At 39.6% G+C, this 22,814-nt stretch overlaps 1 protein-coding gene across 1 annotated transcript in view; it reads left to right on the top strand.

Moving 5' to 3' along the window:
* Window positions 1-22,488, top strand: part of htra1b (HtrA serine peptidase 1b) — a 31,310-nt gene extending 8,822 nt beyond the window's left edge. Inside the window, exons 2-9 of the mRNA XM_015346493.2 lie at window positions 675-774; window positions 2,659-2,863; window positions 17,626-17,820; window positions 18,231-18,263; window positions 18,922-19,036; window positions 19,425-19,482; window positions 19,883-19,978; window positions 21,821-22,488. Coding sequence (XP_015201979.1) covers window positions 675-774; window positions 2,659-2,863; window positions 17,626-17,820; window positions 18,231-18,263; window positions 18,922-19,036; window positions 19,425-19,482; window positions 19,883-19,978; window positions 21,821-21,989 — 971 coding nt within the window. The 3' untranslated portion in view covers window positions 21,990-22,488. The remainder of the gene's footprint in view (window positions 1-674; window positions 775-2,658; window positions 2,864-17,625; window positions 17,821-18,230; window positions 18,264-18,921; window positions 19,037-19,424; window positions 19,483-19,882; window positions 19,979-21,820) is intronic.
* Window positions 22,489-22,814: the final 326 nt, after the last annotated feature.

Here is a 22,814-nt window from a genome sequence, read left to right as displayed (position 1 = left end):
GTTGTGATTTCTGTCAGGCAAACGAGGATCTGAGCTGCAAAGATTTCAGAAGTGACAGACTTTGTCTGTGGTACTTAAGAAAACAGTCATGTCTGCAGGCAGAAACTACAATACTATAGATACACAGAGGACTCGTCTAGGCACATTATTAATTGTTGCTATTGTAGGATAAGTGTTATTGAAGCTAGCAACTACCTTTGAGTAATGGAGCAGATTTTGCATGGATAAAATCAGCAAAAAACTTTTTAAAGAAAAATATATTTGTCTTTTTGCTTCTTTCCCTTGAACATCTCTCTGTAGATACTATACAATTCAACTTTCCCTCATTCTTCACTGAGGCTTGCATGAAACACTTAACTCTCACATTTTAAACACTGTATCATACAGCTGCTTGATAGTTGTCAACAAAACAGGCAGGAAGACTGGAAGTAAATTAAGTGTCTCAGGTATTGCTTTGTGCACATGTCTAATTTTTGCCTTTACATTTTTATTGATGTTCAATAGGCTCATATGAACAAAATGTGAAGCAGAATCAGCATGTTTGAGCAAAGCCAGACAGAGCTGTATGGATATTTCTCCTGAATAGTCTTTTATATGTTAGTGTCTTTTAACAAGCAGCATGAGTAATGCACTCATCTCTGTTTTTCATTTTTTTTCTCCTTCTTTGTTTATAGCCCAGGAGAACCCAGACAGCCTAAGGCACAGATACAACTTCATTGCAGATGTGGTTGAGAAAATTGCTCCTGCTGTGGTTCATATTGAACTGTATCGCAAGTATGTTTTTCTTTCTGACTATATCACTTCACTCATCTCCCTACAGCACTTAAGAGTTAACTTGTATATGGACCCTGAAGGTATATCATATACTGTATGTAATAATAATTAATCATTAATAATTGCTTACACTTATATAGCACTTTTCTGGACACTCCAAACAAAACGCTTTACAGGTAATGGGGACTCCCCTCCACCACCACCAATGTGCAGCATCCACCTGGATGATGCGACGGCAGCCATAGTGCATCAGTACGCTCACCACACATCAGCTATCAGTGGAGAGGACAGCAGAGTAATGAAGCTAATTCATAGAGGGGGATTATGAGGAGGCCATGATTGATAAGGGCCAATGGGAAATTTGGCCAGGAATCCGGGATGTAAATCAAAGCATATTTCTTTTTAGCAACTACACTACTTTTCTGCAAGTCCTTCTGATGTTTAGTGTGAGACTGCATGACATAAACTAATTAATTGTTAAATTGAAAAATCTTTGAATATTCAATTAACATTAAACGAGCGTCTTCTGGCGCTCTGCCAGGCACATCCTACCTTGTGGAGACCTCAGTGGTGACCCAGGACACTGTATCATCGGTTTGACCTGGAATCTGTTGTGGAGGAAACATCTCTTCCTTCCATTTCTAGATGTCCAGTTCACGGCTCTCACCATGATAAGCACTGAAACTGGATGGATGGATGGGTGTTGCTCTTGCGTTATTACTTTCAGTAAAATTTAACAAAGGGTTTAGGGTGTAAAGGGTGACAATGTGCATAATAACTATACCAAAAAAAATAAAATAAAATTCCTATACATTTGTGTCAGATAGAAATTTAAAACAAATATTAATTCAAAGTGTTAATGCATCTAATGGGGATTTAGCATGCAAGTGCTTATGGTATGGTAATTTATGCATACATAATAGTTCCACTTTTTCATTTTGTAAAAAAATAAAGTCGCTCATATTAAATTTAATCAAAGCTGCTAAACCTTCTGTTGTATTTGTTTGTTTAATTAACGTTAAACAGTTTAATCCAAATTAATGGAACTCTTTAAGGTTTATGTTGTCCTTAAGCAAACTTCACAGTATAGTGCCTCTGTACTGTATATTTTCCTTAGTCAGTTTTTGTTTTCTTCTCTATGTGGATGCAAACCCGAACATTCTTTTAATGACTCAGTTATGCACGCTATGTAAGTACTTTTACTTCTTGTGGCATCTTTATTAGCCAGCTTAAAGCTGTGTATGACTGTAACATGCGTAAACAGTGTATTTACACATATGAGAACAAAGAGAAGAGACTTGACAATGGAGCAGAAGTCCCATTTGGGCCCCAAGGGAAAATGTGTGTATACAGAAACTGTTAAGGTCTGATTCTAGAGTTTGACCAAGATGAATTGGGTGAGATATTAAAATCTGTGAGGTATAAGGTGTATTCATTGGGGAGGAGTATAGCAAATCGAGAGAGCTGAGAGCTTTTTATTCCATGCCAAACATCCTCCTGCTGCTATCCACTGAGCGCAATAAGAGACAATGTAAGATATTTGTTGAGAGGACTGCAGGTGGGTTACTTTAGCAATGAGGAAAGTAGATACATTTCTCTGAACAAGAACAAATTCCCAGCTATATCGCTCTCAAACAGCATTTGTGGTAAACATCTTGCTCTCCATTCCAGTGTACGCTCTTGTCATTGTGTCTGTGAAAGTGTGAATCGGGAACAGAACTGGACATGGTTATATCTGTGAGATGGGAACTGGGTATACTACGAAACAAGGATTTTTTTCTATTTTCAGTCCCTTCCTGTTACAAACGCTGCTTGGTTCCCCTGTCCTAAAATCTCTTTCTATTTTTTTTCTGTGTAAACCCCACCCCCCTCACTGACCGCTAGGATGGTCTTCTCAAAACGGGAGGTGGCAGTGGCCAGCGGCTCAGGCTTCGTGGTGTCAGAAGACGGGCTGATTGTCACCAACGCTCATGTGGTAGCCAACAAGCACCGGGTGAAGGTTGAGCTAAAGAGTGGCGCCACCTATGACGCGAAGATCAAAGATGTGGATGAGAAAGCCGACATCGCCCTCATCGAGATAGACGTGCCGGTAAGAGTCATGGTGCAGTTGAACATAGAGAGTCCTGCCGAATTCACACGAGCAGCTTTAACTTCACGATGAAACACACTGGTGCAACAGTATGCCAAGCACAAAGACAGCAGTGATGGGGCTCTCAATACACTCCCCTGCAGTTCAGAACCGCTCTCGGTAATTCCAAGCTTAGTTTACTAAAAATAAATATTTTTAAATTAAGGAATAAAGTAGGCCTTAAAATGGGAAATAGTAGGGCTGCATTACAGTGCAAATTCTGAATGTATATTCCTCTTGTGCCTGGTCTTTTAAAGCAAAGTTCAAAACATCCTTTATGTTGGATGGTTTTCACAGGCTATTACCAGACAAATAATCACCCAGTGGACCACGGGGTCTGTCTTCAGTGTTATGACGGAACAGATCCAGAGTGTTTGATGTGAAACAGCTTCTCGGTTGGCTCCTTTGGGAGTCCCTGTGCTGAGGGGACTGCCAGCATTCCTTTCTGACACAACTCCTGCCCGCAGCTGACGTGGGAAGATGGAGGAGTCTGGAGGAGCTGGCTGCAAGCAGGGCCTGTTTCCCACAGTGCCAAGCTGGCTGTCTGCAAATGGCGTACCCTCTCTTGTCACTGCTAACACTCGGTGCACCCCTCTCTGGCCCCATTTCTGTCTTCATTACTGACCATGCAGTGTTGACAGGGTCCCCCTAGGTCTGGTTTTGGCAGGCTGGAAATGAGAAAATCGTGCAAAAAATCTTTTTGAAATTGCATAATGGCATCACCTCTGCTTAATTTTCAGTAAGTGTCCTGGGAGAGTGGCTGTGGTTTGGGATTTCTAGATAACTTAAAATTAAAACAATCACAAGACAAGTGCATTTTCTGTTCTTCCTGTCCACTTCTTTCTGTTCCTGTGGTGTAAAAACGTGCATGGGGCATAGCAAAATATCATTTATGTTTTGCATTTGATCTATAATGTTTGGGAAGATTAAAAACACATTTTGGGGGAAAAAGAAAGCTAACTGCATGTTGCAAAGATGGTATAAAGGAGTAGATGACTCTCCCTTCGATAACCGCATGAACGCGAATCGAGGTTTTTTAAAAATCCAGACAGCATTTATGATTTAGGAAAACTAATAACTCTTAGCTTGTGAGTTGAACCTCAGGGTTTAAGCTGCTTATTTACATTAAGTATAGTTTTCCCAAGTGAATTAATTCCTCCATTGCAATGATTTCCAACAAAAATAAAAAGAAGAAAAATGAACAAAACCAAAAGACTTTTTATAGTTAAGGACTTAATTAGGATAAAGTCTTTTGTGGAACACAGTAAAAAATTCCAGACTGCTCTTCCCAGAGACTAAATTGGGAAACAATTGTAAAGTAATTTTGTTTTTAGTTTTTATGTTTTGACTTTAGCCTTTTCTGTTTTGCTTGTCATTCAAACGACATTGTGTTACTGTCTCACTGTTTTATGGTACTGTAATCCTTTTGTACATCAAAGGTGTCAGATAAATAGAAACGAAAAGTATCTAGAATTGTGTTTTTTTTGCGGTAAAGTGCTTTAGGATGTCTTTGTTGTAGATATTCAAGGACAATTACAAGTAAAGTGCAGACAGACACAGTGCTGTGTATTTACTTTGGCAGGGGACACAGAGAACCTTGATTTCATGAGATCTTCTTCCCTGACCTGTCAGAAATAAATAAGTGAAGAAATGACTAGACTAGATGGGTATTGACACAGCTTTTACTTTTCTGTGCCATTTAGCCCAGAGCAGTTTTGCTCCTGACAACTGTACTGTGCTATTGATGCTGTTACAGCGTGCGTGTTCATGCTTGACATGCTTGCTGGTGGTGTGATTGTGGTTTGTCAGAGGTTTCTGCGGCTTCATGTTTCTACAACCACTGAAACCATTACTTTTTTGAGTCCCAAAAAGAGTAGCTATAGTATATAATAAGATTATTTCCTTTGAAAATTTAAGGAAATAACATTTCTTAGCTCTTTTAGACTTAAATTCTTAAATTGCCCCGCCGTGATTAATAAAGTATTTTGAATTGAACAGATAGATGAATAATGTGTGGAATTTTTTTGTTTTCCCTCATCACAGGATCCCGAGGTTATTAGTTCGGTCTTCTCATCATTAATTTGTTTGGCTGCTGTTTGTATGTGACGTGACTTGCATTCTTACCCATTTTTACAACAATCTCAAGGGTACAATAGCAGTACCAGGATCTGAAGCCTCAACCATCCAGTTCCAAGTCTTGAGACCTAACCAGAAACTCCTTAACACTGCTGCTGCTTATTGTCTGATCAATCAGTTCAAGTTCGTAAGAAAGGAAAATCGCAACCATGCATTACAGTATTTAGAGTGTGTAGATGGCCTGGCTGAGGGCCAAAGGAGTGAGGCGGCCCAGATCCGTATTGCGAGGGTTGAGCCAAGGAGGTGCTGCAGGGGTGTAGGTGTGGTGGAGGAAGAGGTACGAGTGAGATCCACAACAGGAAGTCCCAGGTACGAGTCTTATGTATGCAGGCAAACAGGAGTGTGGGAGATTAGAATCCTTCCTCCTAAATTTCTATTAGAATTTTGGTTATAATTCCATTAATACCAACTGAAGGGCAAAACATAATTCATAAAGAATAACTGTGCCTCAAAAAGCAGAGTTTTGTAGAAAGGGTAACATGGCAAATTCAAAGGTAAGGAGAGCAAGAAACACGCAAAAAGAAGTAGAACTGTATTCTGTAGCTTTTCAAGTACGTAATGCAAAATGCAAACAAAATGTCTAAACTTCAAATCTTAACTCACATAAAGCCATGTCAAAACATATTTCATGAGCTTGTCTTAAAACAACTGAAAGCATTGACCAACTATTTATGAAACATAATTAAATACTGGCTGAAAACTAAGCTTAATGAGCACAGGTGTTAGAACTTGTCTGGGGTTTTATAAAGTGCCCCAGGTCTGTTGACACCCCTTGTAATTATTATCTTTTGGAGTGTGATTCTCCACCGAGCCATCGCAAAGCTCATTCCATGAAAAGCTAGTCATGCACTCTTCCCCTGCTTGATGTCTGGAAAATTCTCAAAAATGCAACTCGGTACCATGAGGGGGAAAAAAAGACTTTTGTTGTGATTGGTTTAATTTTCGTGATTGTTTTTTTCTGTTTTTCACACTCGCTGTTTGGGAGGAGCTAGACTGAGGTCTTCCGGGTGTTGGCAGCAAGTGTGTAATGTGTCTTCTTAAGAACAGAAGGGGGGGTTTGTTGGATTGTGGGTGACCACTGGGGTCTTACAATTCCTTCTCCTGTGGTTGATTCCAACCTTGGGGGTCCTTTCTCTGTAGACATAGCATGTTATCCCTGTGTTTGAATGGGTTTTTTTCCAGACACTCCGGAGATTAGGCCTTAAATGGGTGATCAATGTTCACACTGATCCACCTGTGGAAGATCGACTAGAGTTCCCTCCCTGTAGTTATGGGAGTACAGAGGCAGAGGGAAAAGTGATTAAAAGAGCAATCTTACACTGAGCAGGATAGCATTGTTCTATCTCAGTATTTCTTTTAGGTCATGGAATTTGTCAGCATTTATCATGATTGTCAGCATTAGCGTTAGCTTCTCAGGCTCCCTCAGGAGTATCTGAAGAAAGCTTGATGGTGTTGTCTGTCCACTTCACACAGGATAGCTGGATATTTGGATCTCTGCATTAAGCAGCCTTGAAATCCAAATAATTCATATGTGATAGAACACCACTCACAGAGAGGAGCAGTCACATAAGCACATCTGTGTAGTTGTTTGGTCCTGCACACCACACAGGGCCTCATACAGATGGCTAATATGTAACTGGGGGTGTTGAACGACTGCAGAGAAATTGGACAGTTTGAAACCATGTAATCTTGCAAACAAATTTTATTTTCTAATGTAGGCAGATGGGAAAGCAAGACTTGCAACATTTCGCAATGCATAGTTGTTACTACATACCTCCAGTACACCTGCTGAAAGGTCACTATGCCCAGAAGAGGTTTCCAGTTTCATTCCCTTGCAGTGCAGGTGTTCTTCCAGGAATGTCAGGGAGGTATTCGCAGGAGGCTGTCTGTTCACCACCACAAGGAATTGTTTTTTTTTAGTATTGTGACTTACTTTTTACCCTTTTTGCAATTGCTGTTCCTCATCTGCTTCTGCACAGAAAATGGTTTACAGGTCTGTTTCTTCACCTCTTCACAATGGAGAGAAACATGAGAATGTAGGGGTCAGCGCAGGGTTCTGCCAAGATGTTGGGAGGTTTCAGTAGGAAGGGGTTGGTCCGGTGCAGTGCCACGTTCCATGTAAGAGTGCTCTTCAAATTGTTCTTATATTTCAGTTATTATGCTGTTCTTTGTTGTCGGTGTGTTCATTTCATTCCTCAACGCGTTCAGAAAGTGAGATATGGATTACTGTACCAGTCCTGTAATAGTGCTGGAGCGCAGACAGGATGGCAGGGTACCATTGCTCCTTAGTTTGAGGCGAAGCTTTATGTGACTACATAATTTTCATCCCAGAGAGGTGTTAGTAGGGCAGATGGAGAAGCTCACATCCACACAGCTGATGACTTTTTCTTCAAAACTCCACCTTTATTCAGGTTTGGTAATGGTTTAGGGCCATTATTCCCATTATGAGTATGTGATAACTAGTAGCATTTTGCTCCTGGATTCTCATTGATTGTTTTGGAAATATGGCCTGCTCTCATTTGTGACTGTTCCTGTGTTCTTACGATACGGCATTTTTGCTGTGTCTGTCTCCACACTAAGTTGCAACTTCATGTTTGAGGAATAACCATAATGATGACTATCTCCTAGAATATAAGAACAAACAAAAAAAAAAAACTTTATTACAAACAAGAGGTTGTTCAGTATTTTTTTTTAAATAGATTTTTTTCCCACAACTCCATGGGTAAAGAAATGCCTCCTGTTCTTGGTTTTAAGTACACTTCCACACAGTTTCCACTTGTGCCCGCTGGCTTGTGCTTCCCTGTGAATCACATTCGCAGAGCAACATGCCACACCCTGTCTTTACTTTGGAAAGCAGAAACACAGCATTAACCCAATAGGAAATGTAGGGGTAGGAAAGGCTGACTCAGTACAGAAGAAAGGCTTGTTGCTGTAGAGGCATGTTGGTGGGATTTTGCCTGCTGTTCCTTCATTCCGCGTTGCTTTTGCTGGAAAGAAAAGGCAGCACGTTTCGTCAGGATCTTTCAGGTGTTGTTCTCTGAACTTTAGTTTATTGAGAAGCCAGTCAGAAGCCTTACCCCAGGCTACAGCAGAAAGGCTGTGTGCAGGCAGTTTGTGGTTAGGCTTGGAAATTGACTGTCACTCATCTACATCTTCTGGTGTTCAGTATAAAGTCAGCATTTAAGGCAATAAGAACATAACAAAGGTTACAAATGAGAGGAGGCCATTCAGTCCACTAAACCTATTTGGGTTCAGAAATATCTTTGCTCTATTATGGATATACTGTAATAATTTTACACAGTATTCTAAATGAGGTATTAATACTGCGTTGTATCATATTACTATACCATTCTTTGATTGAACTTGAACTTTTAACTATAAATCCTAATATTTTTGTCCTGTTTTTGTTGTTTCCCCACTTTAACTAGAAGATCAAAATAATTTGTCAGCACGAACACCATGTTTGAGAGTCATGTCCAGATGTGGCTTCTTAAAGCTCAGTGTTACCATTCTTGTATTTATAGTTTCTATTATAGTTTCTGCTATCTGCATGAAACACTGATATTGGTCTTTGTTCAATATTATTTGTTGAGTGTTTGCCCAATCTTGAATTTGATCATTTTTAATTTGCTTTTCCACTTCTACATTGTGTGATAATCCAGCTTCGGTGTCTTCTACAAACATGAGTGATTAGTTTCCTCATTATAACACATTCTAAATAATCAATACTCATTAAGAAGAGAAATAGCCTTAATATGTTTCCCTGTTGAACTTCACTATTAAAGTCACCCCAGTTGGAGCATTCACCCTTGCACTCAGTTTTTTTATGCATTAATTATATCTCAGTTCAAATGCATGTCTTACTTCTGATGCCCAACACCAGATTACGTTAGTCATTTTCCATTTTTTGGGTATGAAATTTTCCAGTCAAGTTTTATGTCTTTAACATTCTTCATTTTCTTTTACAATTTTTACAAATGATAGAATACTGCAAAGCACTGAAGATTTTTATATCTTAAGTGAACTAGTACCAGTACCACTTCTTTTTTCTGGGCTAATATTATTAATAATGTAATGTATATATCATAATGTATTTGGACAAAAGATCATTTGAAATATCGAATGATATTACTTGCCATTTGTAAAGGATAAAACAGCTCTGAAATTGTAAGACGTGCCTTGCTGCTGTGAAATATGTTATCTTCTTTGCTCCCCTCTTACTGTTCCATGACTAATACTAATGGTAGAGCAGCCTGTGCAGATCTGTGGTTTCCCTCTAATAGCAGATAAAGACCTGCCATTTCTGCATTTAAATGCTGGCAACAAATCAGTCATTCCTTTATTAATCAAGAGTGTCAGTTAACTTTCATTTATATTGTGAATATCTTCGGGGGATTCAAACATATTACTCATAGTTCTCCCTGACATACAGTAGAAGTAATAGAAATTGGGTCAAGGCTGTCAACAATCTCATTCTATCTCAGGGTGGAGCTCAAAAAGTGCCAAAACGTTGCAGCCCTTATTCATTTCCAAACTTCAGAAAATAGGGCATCATGTGATTTTTGTTGCACGTTTGAGAAAGATAGAATATATGGCATAGCTTTGAGTTTCTGAGCAGTGTATGAAATCCAACTGTGTCATATCCCTACTCTCAGGGAAGACTGACACTGAAACATCTCTTACCGAAGAATGAAGAGAACATTAGGAAGGATTTACTGTATGTATCTCACAGAGCACTGTAAGGCTATGATCCTACAATACAAAATCCAAATGGAAAAGAACAAAGCCTAACAAGAAAGAATTTATACAGCAGTGTACAAATAAAGCTGAAGAAGAAGGCTGACATTTACAGCCCCTGAGGGATGGACTGTATCAATGGAAAAGTGTGAGCTTTATAGAGATACAACTCAACAACTCAATTTAAGTTTCAACTTCAAAAGCCTCAGAATTCCTTCCCTTAGATTTCTGTTTCAAGATGTTAGTCATTCTCTGTCAAAGAGTTCATTGAATAATGAAGCCACGTTGTTTTTGGCATGTTCACAGCTATTAACGATAATTATTATTCACAATAGGAACTGGGTTATAAGTAGTAAAAAAATACTAACATATAAATACAGTTGTTTGAAATGCATTTCTGTTTCATGTTACAAAATGGGAAACAAGATCAGATCCTTAATCTTTCTTTCTTCATGCAGATGGGCCTGACAGACACAAATGCACCACCACATTACTTAGATAAATCTTTTGTACAGTTTTTAGCATTTTAATTTAGCCATTCGGGATCAATTTTCCTGATTTATTGTACTTGTTGTATGTGGCCTATTGATACTTATACAGTCTGCCTGATAGATTAGTATGGTCTGTTACATGCATGGTACAGTATCTAATCTTGAAGATCCATGCAATATTTTGCTACAATTAATTGACCCGGTCAGTATCACAAAAGCATGCCAATTATTTTGTTTCGTGTTTTTTTTTCTGTAACAGTTGTGATGAAAACATGCTGTAGAATCAATTATTCAGTAACAAATCCTTTCATTGCAATCAAAATGGGTCTGAACTTCAGACCCCAGCATTAACAGAATTATGCTAAATGCACTGATTCATCCATTCCCACACTTTCAATTATACTGTATTTGATGAGTAAGTGGAAGAAATGCGTTTTAAATTCTTAATTCCCGTTCTCATCTGGTCCTGGTTTGTCTGAAGGCTGTGTGCTATTATGCGGGAAAACAAAGCACAACAAAATTTAATCACTTAGATTTTCAGAATTTGAAAATCAGCTGGTGTCATAAAATTGTAAAAAAATCAAACATACAGAACAAATAAGAATAAATGTTTTTTTTTCCTCCCACATTCTGACTGTTCACCATGTGTTTGCTGTTCTGTGAGGCTACCCTTCTGAGGTCCCGGTTTTCTGACACTGAGAAACCTGTTGTGGTTTGGAAAGTGAACAGAAAGGGCTGCCATTCGTACAGATCCAAGTTGTCACTACCTGTATTGGTCTATCAGTGTTGACATGACTTGAGCATGGGAGTGCAAATGCTGTATATCCATGTACATGAATGAATGCAGCACAACCCTCGAATCAGTGTGACACGGATAAACTCAGCACATACTCTTACGTATATGAAACTATCCTGTTAATCTGGAAATATTTCGCGAGATGCCATCATTCATCCAGAGTGCTGCCCCAGTAACCAGGCATTCATGTGCTTTAGAGCAGTGTAATGGCTAGTACAGTATATACTGTAAAGAAAGAGTTTTAATGGTGGTATGACTCTTTTCACTCCTTCCTCCTTTATGTTATATGTTACATTTCTCATTAGCAGAATGGATCTATAAGCAGTGTATTTTTACACCAGACACAATTTTTTCTGTAAATTGTGCATACTACATTTATACGTCTTTGCTGTCAGGGAACCGGCAGGTAGTTTTCTGAGGATCCTGTGCATAGCCGTAATTCTGCGGGATGCAGAGGCAAACAATCCAAAATCGTAATCCAGAGACAGATTCGATAGGAGAAGCTAGAGATGAATTAACCAGAAAGGGCCGAGACAAACCGAGAAGACAATCGAAAAGGAGAAATCCAAGAGACGAGATCGAAAAGAGAAAAGTTAAGGTCAAGAACCAGGAAATCCAACAAAACAAAAAACACGCACTAGAAAACACTAAAGGAGGTTTTTCAATAGTGAGCATGGTTTGGTGCGTGAGGGAACTTAAAATAGTGAAGGGAGAAGGACGTGGTTGGATAATTGGTTCACTGGAATCTGGTTCAGTTAGGAATGAGATCATGAAACAGTGGGTTTGGGAATGTAATGGCGTTTGTGAGGGCAAGTGTGGGGCGGGACATCTGCTTTCATTTAATGCATTTTGGTTGTCACACAACAGCTACTCTCTGCTTAAAAAGGTGTATGGTAGTAGAAATAATGATGTTTCCTAGAGAAGGTAGCTGTAAGCACAAGATGTAGTGTATTCAGTGTGATTGAACTGTACGTGGTAAAGATCGTAGGATTCAGCCACCTGAACCAGTGGTCTGTAGGCTATAGCCATACATAAATACAGTACATAAATACTGACCCAATGTGATATGGACATCCTGCTTAGAATGTTATGGTCACAGATAATTAGGAGGGATACTGTGATGGGTTTTAAAGCAATAAAGGCAGTGGCAAGTGGTGTGACCATTGTAACATTAAAATGATTGTGCTGTCCTAAAATAGAATCATTGGCATTTTTATCAACAGCTGAGAAAGCCGTAATGTCAACGCATTGCTCCATGCTACCTATGAAATAAAGCTGTTTTTTTTTGTATTTATTTTAGCCATATGTCCACACTGAAATGTGTGGTTCCCCTCTTTGGTTGGACACAGTGTATCTTGTCATGTTGTTGCTGTGTGGACACAACTGGGACATCCTACTGGTTAACACTCAGAGCCTGCTGGACCCCCTCTAGAGAATCAGGAAAATTAGCCCAATTTTGACAGAAAACTAATGCCTGAGTTACAACAGACTGTATTCTCAGGTCCCTCATCAGTCATACATGGGCATTGACAGCTGACCTTCAAAACCTGATTCCAATACACTATTTTTCTCTTTATCCTCTTGAATTCCTACTTTATATTTCCCCCTGTTAAAATGAACAGCCCCAAATGTAGTGAGATAGTAGCTGTATTCTCAATATTATCCTTCTCCACTGCAAGAGGTCCTACATAACACACACAGTCACAAGTACCAAATAGGGCTTGTTTGTATATACTGTGATGTTTGTGTTACACAGCAGTCATTTTCTCCCTGTCTCAAGGCTGCTTCCTCTGATAAACTGCTGGTACATTGCCTGATTCACTCTTGGTTGATTAAGACTCAAGGACAGGCAAAACAACAAACCGGGTTCAATTACACTGCACTGCATCACACTGAAATCCAACACTGATCCTTTGTCCCCTCTGTCCAAAAATAAATCCAGACTAAAATAATACAGAGTGAAAAAAGAAAACAGAAAGTTAAAAGACGATGAAGGACAGGTAAGAGTGAGGTTGTTCACTGGACACAGATGAACTGTCTCAAAAAACGATTTGCCTTCTGTTACACGGGTAAGCATCGACATCAAATCTAATCTGCACGTACATTTCAATCAAAGGTGTTGTCTTTTCCACTGGTTGCAGCTTTACATTTGATTGAACTTAAAGGTGTTAGCTAATGGAAGCAGGTGCCTCTGGCCCATGGCTCACAGCTCCCTGCTCTTTCTAGAGCTGGTGCCCACGCCATCTCAGGATGGCTCTCAGGCTCGCAAAGCCTCTGCCAGGGAGGAATGTTGTGTGTGAGACGTGAATGTCAGACCCGTAATTTACTGTAGCAGACCAGCTGTCGGCTTCGGAGCAATGCTGCTACACAGAAAGATTAAAGCGATAATGCGTCTGTGAGCATGACAGTCTGGAATGCAAAACATCGTTGTTATTCTTTTGGAAATGATTAAGAAAGGGGATGAAAATAAACATTTTTTCCATTGCATTCTGCTGCTATCAAGGACAAATCTCACATTGCTTCAGCACTTTAGTTTTCAAGTCCTGAAAAGCAATAGGAGCAAATGCAGATAATAAACCAATAGTGTCTGTACTGGGCTAGGAGAGGTATTGAAAATGACTCCCATAACATACTTCTATGTGGTTGTAGTTCAGGTGGGTAGCTGCGTCAGCATGCGTAGGCTGCAAAGGAACAAGTAATAGGTTTATTCCATGCTGAAAAAAAAAGAAGAAAGAGAACACAACGTTTCGGCCGTGGAGCCTTCTTCAGGTGTGTTGACACCTGAAGAAGGCTCCACGGCCGAAACATTGTGTTCTCTTTCTTCTTTTTTTTTCAGCATGGAATAAACCTAATACTTCTATGTGGTTAATTAAGTCTTTATTTCACTTGATTGTATTCAGGGTAATGTACAATATAGAACTAAATCACATCTATTGTATGAATTGTTAATCTTTTCTCCATTTTGCTATAAAACACATTATTAATAGTAAAGTTTATGACAAACTGAAATATCTTTGGTCTTTAAAAGATCAGTTATCAAGTACTTACTCTAGCTCAACATGAAGTATAAAACAGAGCTGTACTGTAAATGAAACTTTTGCAAGCATTAAATGCAAGCAACATTTTTTTGTTATTAATCTTTATCTCCTCTAAAATTACAACGCATTTCATAATGGTGATTTTTGCAGCACTGGAATCAATATGGGATCCTAAATCAAAATATTTCTATATTTTCATCTAGGTAAAAGAATGAAAAAAGTATTATATAAAAAATAATGTACAGTATTTACTCTAAATTATTCATGGCCCATTTTGACACTTCTTAATTGTCTTCTTTAAAATATGTAAAACAGTATTGCTTGTGTCATTAAATGATGTATTTTAATGTTTTATCAAACTTTATAGTTTAGCTATAATGTCTAATTATTCTGTGCAGCACATCCAGAGAAAGGAATGACTCATATCCTTGGTTTAAAAGATGGTTTTACCACAGGAACGTGGGGTTCACAATGATATACAAAGCAAGGTTCTGAATATTCACATGACTAAGAGTAGCTTAATTAACTGGTCTGTGGTTTAATCTGTATGTTGTTCATCTTTGAATAATGGGACTGCTTGTTCAGATCTAAACTTGCTTTCATAGATAAATTGTCACTTCTGAGATAGACTATACAAGTCCACAGCTCTCTCCTCCCCAGCAGATCTGGGGTTAAAGAGTCAAATTTCTGTGAGTCACCAGCCAGGGAAGCAGAGGCAGCAGGTGTGGCTGAGACAGCAGATTTGCTTGATTCTTTCATGAAAACATTGACAAAGCCTCACTGTCCATTCAATGAATTTTGAAAAGGGCAGTATTTTCACAACAAGCCAAGAATGCTACCACGCACACTCTTTCTAGTTTATTCAGTTTTGCCAAATAAATAATAGCCTCCATAATGCCCTTCTCTATATTTAACTTGCTTAACCTTTAGTTACATTTAATCAGTGCTTTTTTGTAACACATTTCCGCAGTGTTATGGATTGTTAAGAGGCTTTCACTACTTCTCCCTTGCAATTTAATATTATGGCCAATTAAATGTAAGGGTTAGTGCCCATTATTAAACCATTCTGAAACCAAGGATTCAGAATATCAGTGAGTATTTATATCAATTCACAAAGCGGAAAAATAAACATCGCTAACATCAAATTTTCTATGAAGCGAGCATGTGAATTTAGGAGATGCGCCCAGAGAGAATCAGGATTATGAGAACTACAGTTTCTAATTTCCTGGAATATGGGAGAAGAAACAGTCAACATTGGAAAACAAATTTATGATTTTATTTATGAACCCTGAGACGATTGAAGACCTGTTATACAGTGTAACACATTGCGAAAATACAAAAACCAAAGTATCTGACTTGTACACCGGTATCCACCTCTGGTTGTGTAGAGCTTGCTTTGCAAAGCTCTTCTCCACCTCCAAGATGACTTCTTCTAAGAAATTGTTTTTTCTTCCCTTCCACCTCATCTGTTAATTTACTTACTGGTAGGGATGACATACGCTATTCCTGTTGAAGGTATGAATTCCTAAACTGAAAGTCTCCTCTCCCCTCCTACCCTTAGGCTTCTCCATGTTCTGTCTTGTACTATTTATAATAGCAGACTCTGAATGCAAGCCAGCTTTTCTATGCCCAGTGTGAGTAGATGGTTGATGGGTGAGTAGTATCTGAGAAGTAATAAAGATTAGAGAATCAATAAAGGTTATTGGTAGTGGTATTGTTATTGCTACTGTAGTCGCACCCTCGTACGTTACACTAGGAATGCAGTTACATTAGAGGGATGAAATCAATTCAATTCAATTTATTTTTATAAAGCGCCTTTCACAACAAGGGTGCCCCAAATCAGAATCATAAGAGTGCGGGCCCTGTGTCACAGAGTCCAATGAGGGCTGTGGACTGATCACAGGGAGCTGCTGAGTGCAGACCACCCATGAGTAGCACAAGGCTGGAGTTTGTCAAGGTCGTGGTCGAACCTCAGCCGCTGCCTTGCCACGGTACTTTCACTGAACAACCACAGCAGACAGTCTGCAGTAGCACTGTGAGCCCTGCCCAGTGTGTAAGCCTTCCCCCGGAGCTGCTGCTCTGCGCCAGCACTCAGCGTGCGGCACAGAACAGCGTTTTAGCACTGCCGAGGCTGTGCCAGCTCTCACTGGTCATGCAAACCAAACATATGAAGAAAATCCAGTTTTTCAATGTTTCCAGGTAATAAAAAAGTTATTTGGCCATTTGAGTCTTATGTTTTCCAAGGTAAACTCTTGTTTTTAATGAAGACCCCAAAATGTGTTAAAACACTTGATCATTTTAATGTAGCCAAAGCCACAAATCTTTGATATATGGATGAACTAGAAAGTCTTCATCCACTTTGTGCAGCTGGACAGTACATGTGAATTTACTTTGGTACGTTTTCAGGGCACATGTTTGCAGAGTAAGCCCTTTTACCTCTGTGGGTTCAGAGACTTGCTAACTACTCCTGTTACGCTGTGCATTTACGGTTTTCTATTTTTACAGATATAGTTTAGACATAAATACAAAAATGTAATTACAGTCCTTAATACCTGTCTTGATATAGAACCTTGCTGTAGGTATATTGGATCCATGTCTCCTTGCTGCATATCTGGCTTGGGTGTAAGGGTGAGCGTGTTTTTGGAGGGCGGTAGTGCCAGTTTAGATTATCTTCTTTTTATACGACATGTTGCTTTACTTTAAATCTTTAGCACTTAAAAGATACAGGGATGTTTTAACTTAAATTCATTTGCTTCTGCTTACAATAGAACATTTTATTGTAGAATATAATACAGAATGTTTCATATGCAGACATAATGCTATTAATATACTCACTAGCAGATACGACCTAATCCCATCCAATTTTTCAAGCAGAAGCACCTTCAATTGAGAATGTGATAAAGGCGATGGTACATGGAACTGAAGGTCACTTTCCACCAGTTGTTTGGGATCTGGGGATTGTTTTGGCCAGAGAAAGGTGACAGAAGTGTGTTTCATGCTCCTCTAGCTAACCACAATTTGCCTGCTCCTCTGGGAGACTATTCATTTAAGTGTGGGGTTCCTACATTAACTTTGTTGAATAGAATATGGCCTTCTGGCTTCCCCACTAGTTTTCCCAATGTTGTCCTATGACATTGCTGTGTGTTAACTGGCTTTCCTTTGTAATCCTGCTGCCTACCTGGTCTTCACTTGCTTTGCTCCTGTACAGAAGGTGGTTTGCCTTAACTATAACAACTGTATATTATTAGTATATGAAACTGGGCTTGTGTGCAGTCAGAGACAGAAGAACCAAAAAGATTTATCTCTATGACATGTGCCAGCAGGTCATGTATTTGAGGTTTATCCTGAGTAATGAAAGGCATGTTATATGCTAAAATAATGCTTAGCAATAAGCAGTGAAGACATGGTAAAACACAATGCAACAATGTACAGAAAAGGTCCATCTTTGGTGAACGTAGAGGATTAAAAATGGTAAAAATACAAAATCGCCAAGAAATGATCTTGCTCCCTCTGTGTTTCCCACAGATGAAGCTGCCCGTCCTGCTGCTGGGGCGCTCGGCAGACCTGCGACCTGGGGAGTTCGTGGTGGCCATCGGCAGCCCTTTCTCTCTGCAAAACACTGTGACCACGGGCATCGTCAGCACCACTCAGCGAGGGGGCAAGGAGCTGGGCCTGCGCAACTCCGACATGGACTATATCCAGACCGACGCCATCATCAACGTGAGTACCCACCCCTGCAGAAAGAGGCACAGGACACACCCTGAGGAACTGGCTGCTCAACCCAGCAGACGTCTTCATGATGAACAGCTGAACATATGTGGAAGTGAATTTCCCACAGGATGCACTTCTTCTCCCAGAGTGTTGCAGGAGTCTGTTCAGCCTCCTCTCGCTTGGAACTGTTCTTATATTCTGGGAGATTTTCATCTTTACTGTTATTCCACAAACACCAGGTTGCATTTGCCAGCTACAGTCACTACAGAGCTCAAACACTCTATTCTGTATCTTCATCTGGTTTCATTCACATCTTGAGCTGTGAGGGCCTGTGATGTCATGCTGCTTTGCATTTTGAAAGACTTACAAAATTATATTTGTCTTATTCTGGAACTAATATGAAGTGTTTTTTCTTTCAGTATGGAAATTCAGGAGGGCCTCTAGTAAATCTGGTAAGAATTCCTTTCCTTTTTATGAGATGAACAAGTAAACTATAACACAGGCATTACCAGGTCCTATAACAGTACCGAGAAGATCATCAAGCAAATAAGCAATGCCAGATGAAATTAGTCTTTCTGACTGAAAAACATATCAGTAGAACTGCGTCTTGTGGCCTGAGTGGGTTCACAGTGTGTTCTACTGCTTCAGACAATCAAGACAGTTTTAGGGATGGGCAGGTGTGAGTTAACCAGGAGGGGGCAGTGTTCCTGCACAGGTGGAGCCTTTGAAGGGAAACAGCTGAGCTTTTGTTTTGTTGGCTTGTTAATAAAGCCACAGAAGTGGGTAAATAATTGTAAAATGTATTATAATCCTAAATCCTAAAATGTTCTGGGATGCAACTGGTGGTATAATGATATGGTGTCATGTAAGAAAGTAAGGAAAATCTAGTCCATGCTATAGATTGTTGCAACCCCGGTTTACATATGCTTGCCACAATGAAGAAAATGTGGTACTTTAGACTTTAAATCAAACGTGAAAAAACATGTTGGCAGCAGCGTACTCCACTAACAGTTCCTTTTCCTCTCAGGCACTTTACATTTGCTTGTATGTGTTTTACGAAGGCTAGCCGATGACAGCATAGGCTTTAAAGCATGTATATTTATTTTCTAGGATGGAGAGGTCATTGGAATCAACACTCTGAAAGTGACAGCAGGCATCTCCTTTGCAATTCCTTCTGACAAGATTCGTCAGTTCCTGGCAGAATCCCATGACAGACAGGCAAAAGGTAAGGCTATTACTCTCAGTCTGCCTGGTTGGACCGATGATACTCAGTTATAATAATTGACACTCTATTATAATATAAAATGCTAAGTGTTTGACAGATTCCAGACCGCGCATTTTTATGTTAATATTGGCTTTTTTGGTACATAATGTGTTACAATGCACATTTTCATTCATATTTTTTTATATGTAATGCATTGGTGCTCATCCTTAAGTACTGTATACTATGAGGCATTGAACAGGCATGTTGTTCTGCTCAATTTCCTCCGATATACTAAGAAAAAATTAATGTTTAGAAAGAGGACAAAATTAAGGACATAAAGGCTTCAGGTTATTGCACATTATTTGCATGTACTTTTAAAAGCTGATGGAATAACTTTTTTTAACTATAGGGAAGACAGCCCCAAAGAAGAAGTATATCGGTGTAAGAATGATGTCTCTTACTCCTTCGTAAGTTACCATTTAATACAAGCTCATTCTGCTATTCTGTACTGTATACTTCCATGGACCATGTGTTACATTTAAAATTAAAATACTTCCTGAAAGCGAATTCATTGAGTACTTGAAGGGCAAAACTCGTACTATATTTGCAATATTCGGATTCATGATTTTGAGCAGAAATGGAGGGGCTGGTCGCATACCAAACCTTCCTTTTCATCCGAGGATTTTGATACAACCAGCTCTGTGCTGCTGCCTGCATTGCTGTCGTCCTGCACTGTATCTGTGTGTCACTGCTGCCGGTCCCACTGTGCTGTACCTGTGTGTGTTGTAGCTGCCTGTCTCACATTTCTGTGTCTGTCTGTTTGTGCTGTAGCTGCCTGTCTCACTGTGCTGTGACTCTCTCTCCCAGGCTTGCTAAGGACCTGAAGGAGCGTCAGAAGGACTTCCCAGATGTCACCTCTGGGGCCTATGTCATTGAAGTAATTGCCAAAACACCAGCTGCAGTGTAAGTAGAGAGAAAACTGAGATCTGGCCAAAGAGTCCTGCAGGAAACAAACCACGGCTTTGTTTGCAGCAGTGTTTTTCTTAGGTTTCAAGTGAAGGAAGGTAAAATCAAATTGCCCTGGTTGTTCAATTTAATGTGCTTACACAAACTGCAACACTGTAGGAAAGATGCAATCAGTTCTGATTTCTTACTTAAAAACTGTTGCCAGATTACACACTGTGCACCACTGGACTGTGCTTCAGATATTGGAATTCATTTTAAATTTGCATTAACCTGTTGGGAATCGGTTTGTGGTGCAGCGTTTTTGCAAGGGCTTCGTGATTACACAGCTGTTGTGATCTAGATATTATACGATGAACCTTTAAAATCATGCGTTATACACTGTATCTCACGGGTAAAATATTCAGGATTTCTGCTTCGATAGTTTTAGAACTTTGCTTGTTTGACTTCACATGTAGGCTGCACTTTGACTTGTCGGGTGCAGCAGGGACAGCAGGAGTTGGGATTCAAAGGTCAAAGACAGGGATCATGATCAGGGTGTCACTCCCAGGGGTCAGAATCTTAACTCAGCACCTGGAAAAAACAGCCCAGCTCTGCAAATGCATGAAGTCTATAAAAACCTTTTGATATACTAGCACCCCACCAAGACAGAGTTATAAATATAGATCTATACAATATGTACAAATAAACAGTAGATGTAGCAGTTTCTGTTGCATTGTGCTTTGCCTGTTATGTTCAGCTGCCAGTTTTATTCAGGTCGAATATTTAACAAGCTCTAAAAAAAACTGTAAAACTCCTTGTGGTGATCCTGGCTGATGCCGGCACTGGCTTGAAGGACAGAATACCTGAAGCAGAATTAGGAATGGAAGCAATCCTCCCTTCTGCTGGAACTGCCTGATTGCAGCTCAGGCTGCTTCCCTTTATCATAATTTAAAATCCAAGGTATGCATTAGAAATAATTCAGGCATTACGCTAATTAAATAAATGTACTGTACATAGATCCTCTGTAGATTAGTACTGATGTTCACCATTTAAAACTGTCCTGCCTCCGAATTTTTTTTTTTTTGCTCCAGTGAGCCAAATACTGTTTGGGCTGAGGTGGCACTTTCCCCATGATTAAAATGATGACTGGTCTTTTTTCGGTGCCCATAAGAGTGAGATCTGAGCCTGATTAATGGCCTGGGCTAGCTGTGATTTCTTGAGGTTTAAAATAAAGTTTGTGTAATGTTTGCCTTTCAAACACTAAAGCAGATTGGCATCTTTAGAATGTGGAAGAGAGGTTAGGTTGTTGGGTGCCAAGTCTATTACTTCCCATGTTTTTTGAAGGGACTGTTATGTTTATCTTTGTCCTGCAAGGTTTAGCATTACATCTCAGAATGCCCAGCTAGAATTCTTACTAATAACCGTTCAGCCATAGATAGCTTTCCTTGTAATGGCCTGCAAGTGTCTGTGTCCTAGAGCTGTAGTGCAGCAGCCTCTCTTCCATAATGGTTACATGGCACAGTAAGAAGTGAGCCCTAATGCACACAGTTCAAGATACTGTGCATGTGGATTAAAAAAGAAAAAACAGTCTTATTTTCCCATGTGACGTCAGAAATTATTTCCACATTAAAAAATATGTAAAGCCACCGCACTGAGGAGTACAACTGAAACAAGCAAACAAACTGAAAAGTATGTATTGTAATTTAGAGTTAAAACGTCAAGATGGAGGACCTGAATGCCTAAAAAATCTGAGCATTTTTAATTTGTGTTTCCATTCAATTGTTTTTTCCTCTCTATTATTCACAACTGAATGGTATTAATCCTCAGACAGTGATCTCACTGTTCTTTTCCCTGTCCCAGCGGTGGCCTGAAGGAGCATGATGTCATTATCAGCATCAATGGCCAGAGGATCTCCTCGGCCAGCGATGTAAGCGATGCCATCAAGAGAGACAGCACGCTGCGGCTGGTGGTGAGGCGAGGCAACGAGGACACCATCCTCACCATCATTCCTGAGGAGATTGACCCTTGACCTCACCCCCTTCCTTGAGCTGGTTCTCAATGCTTCTCTATTGGACACTTGCAGGGTGTGTCTGGAGTGGACACGCCTTACTTAGAATGTTTAACCAATAGCATCTCCCCTTGTGGCTGGGTGAGACTGAAACCCCACCCCCAGGAACTGACATAATGTATGCAGAGCAGTACATCCACATTTTAGTCTTCTGCATTAATCAGTGTATCTTACTTTTCATGTATGCTTTGAAAGGTGTTACTACTGTTAGTTTAACGCAAGCAAATGGCCTGTGTTTCTTGTTTTTTCTTCTTGTATTTTTTCTTTTTTCTCATTTTCTTTTTATACTGAGCTTGTCACTCAAAGAAAGACCCACAGGAGCCTAATATTTCAGTGGAATAACTACTGGAATAAGAGAAAAGTGGGCATTTCAGGATAACTTCTTGTTGTTAGATCTTATTTTTTATTTTTTTTAACAGTAAATACAAGAAAGGGGAATAAAATGTTTCAACAGTTAAAATCATGTATAAAAATGTGTATAATTTCATTCTGATTTTTTTTCCCAGAAAGAAAGTTCCTGTAACATGGTTATATTTCTAGCCACTGTAGCAGAATTGTGAGAAGAGAAAACCTCACTCTGCAGTATATTTCATAGCCCTACACTCAATACTAATGAGAAGCTGAACAAACCATCTTTTTCTGCAAGATTACACACCTTCTAGAGAGTTCTGAGAAAGTTGGGGCCCATGTACTGGCAGTACAACCCCAAACCCCCCCCCCCCTTCACCAACAAGCAGTTGGCTTGCAGAATAATAATTGCTTACACTTATATAGCACTTTACTGGA

This window comes from Lepisosteus oculatus, chromosome 4 (assembly GCF_040954835.1).
Source record: "Lepisosteus oculatus isolate fLepOcu1 chromosome 4, fLepOcu1.hap2, whole genome shotgun sequence".
NCBI lineage: Eukaryota > Metazoa > Chordata > Actinopteri > Semionotiformes > Lepisosteidae > Lepisosteus > Lepisosteus oculatus.
This window is presented reverse-complemented; position numbering and strand designations above follow the sequence as displayed.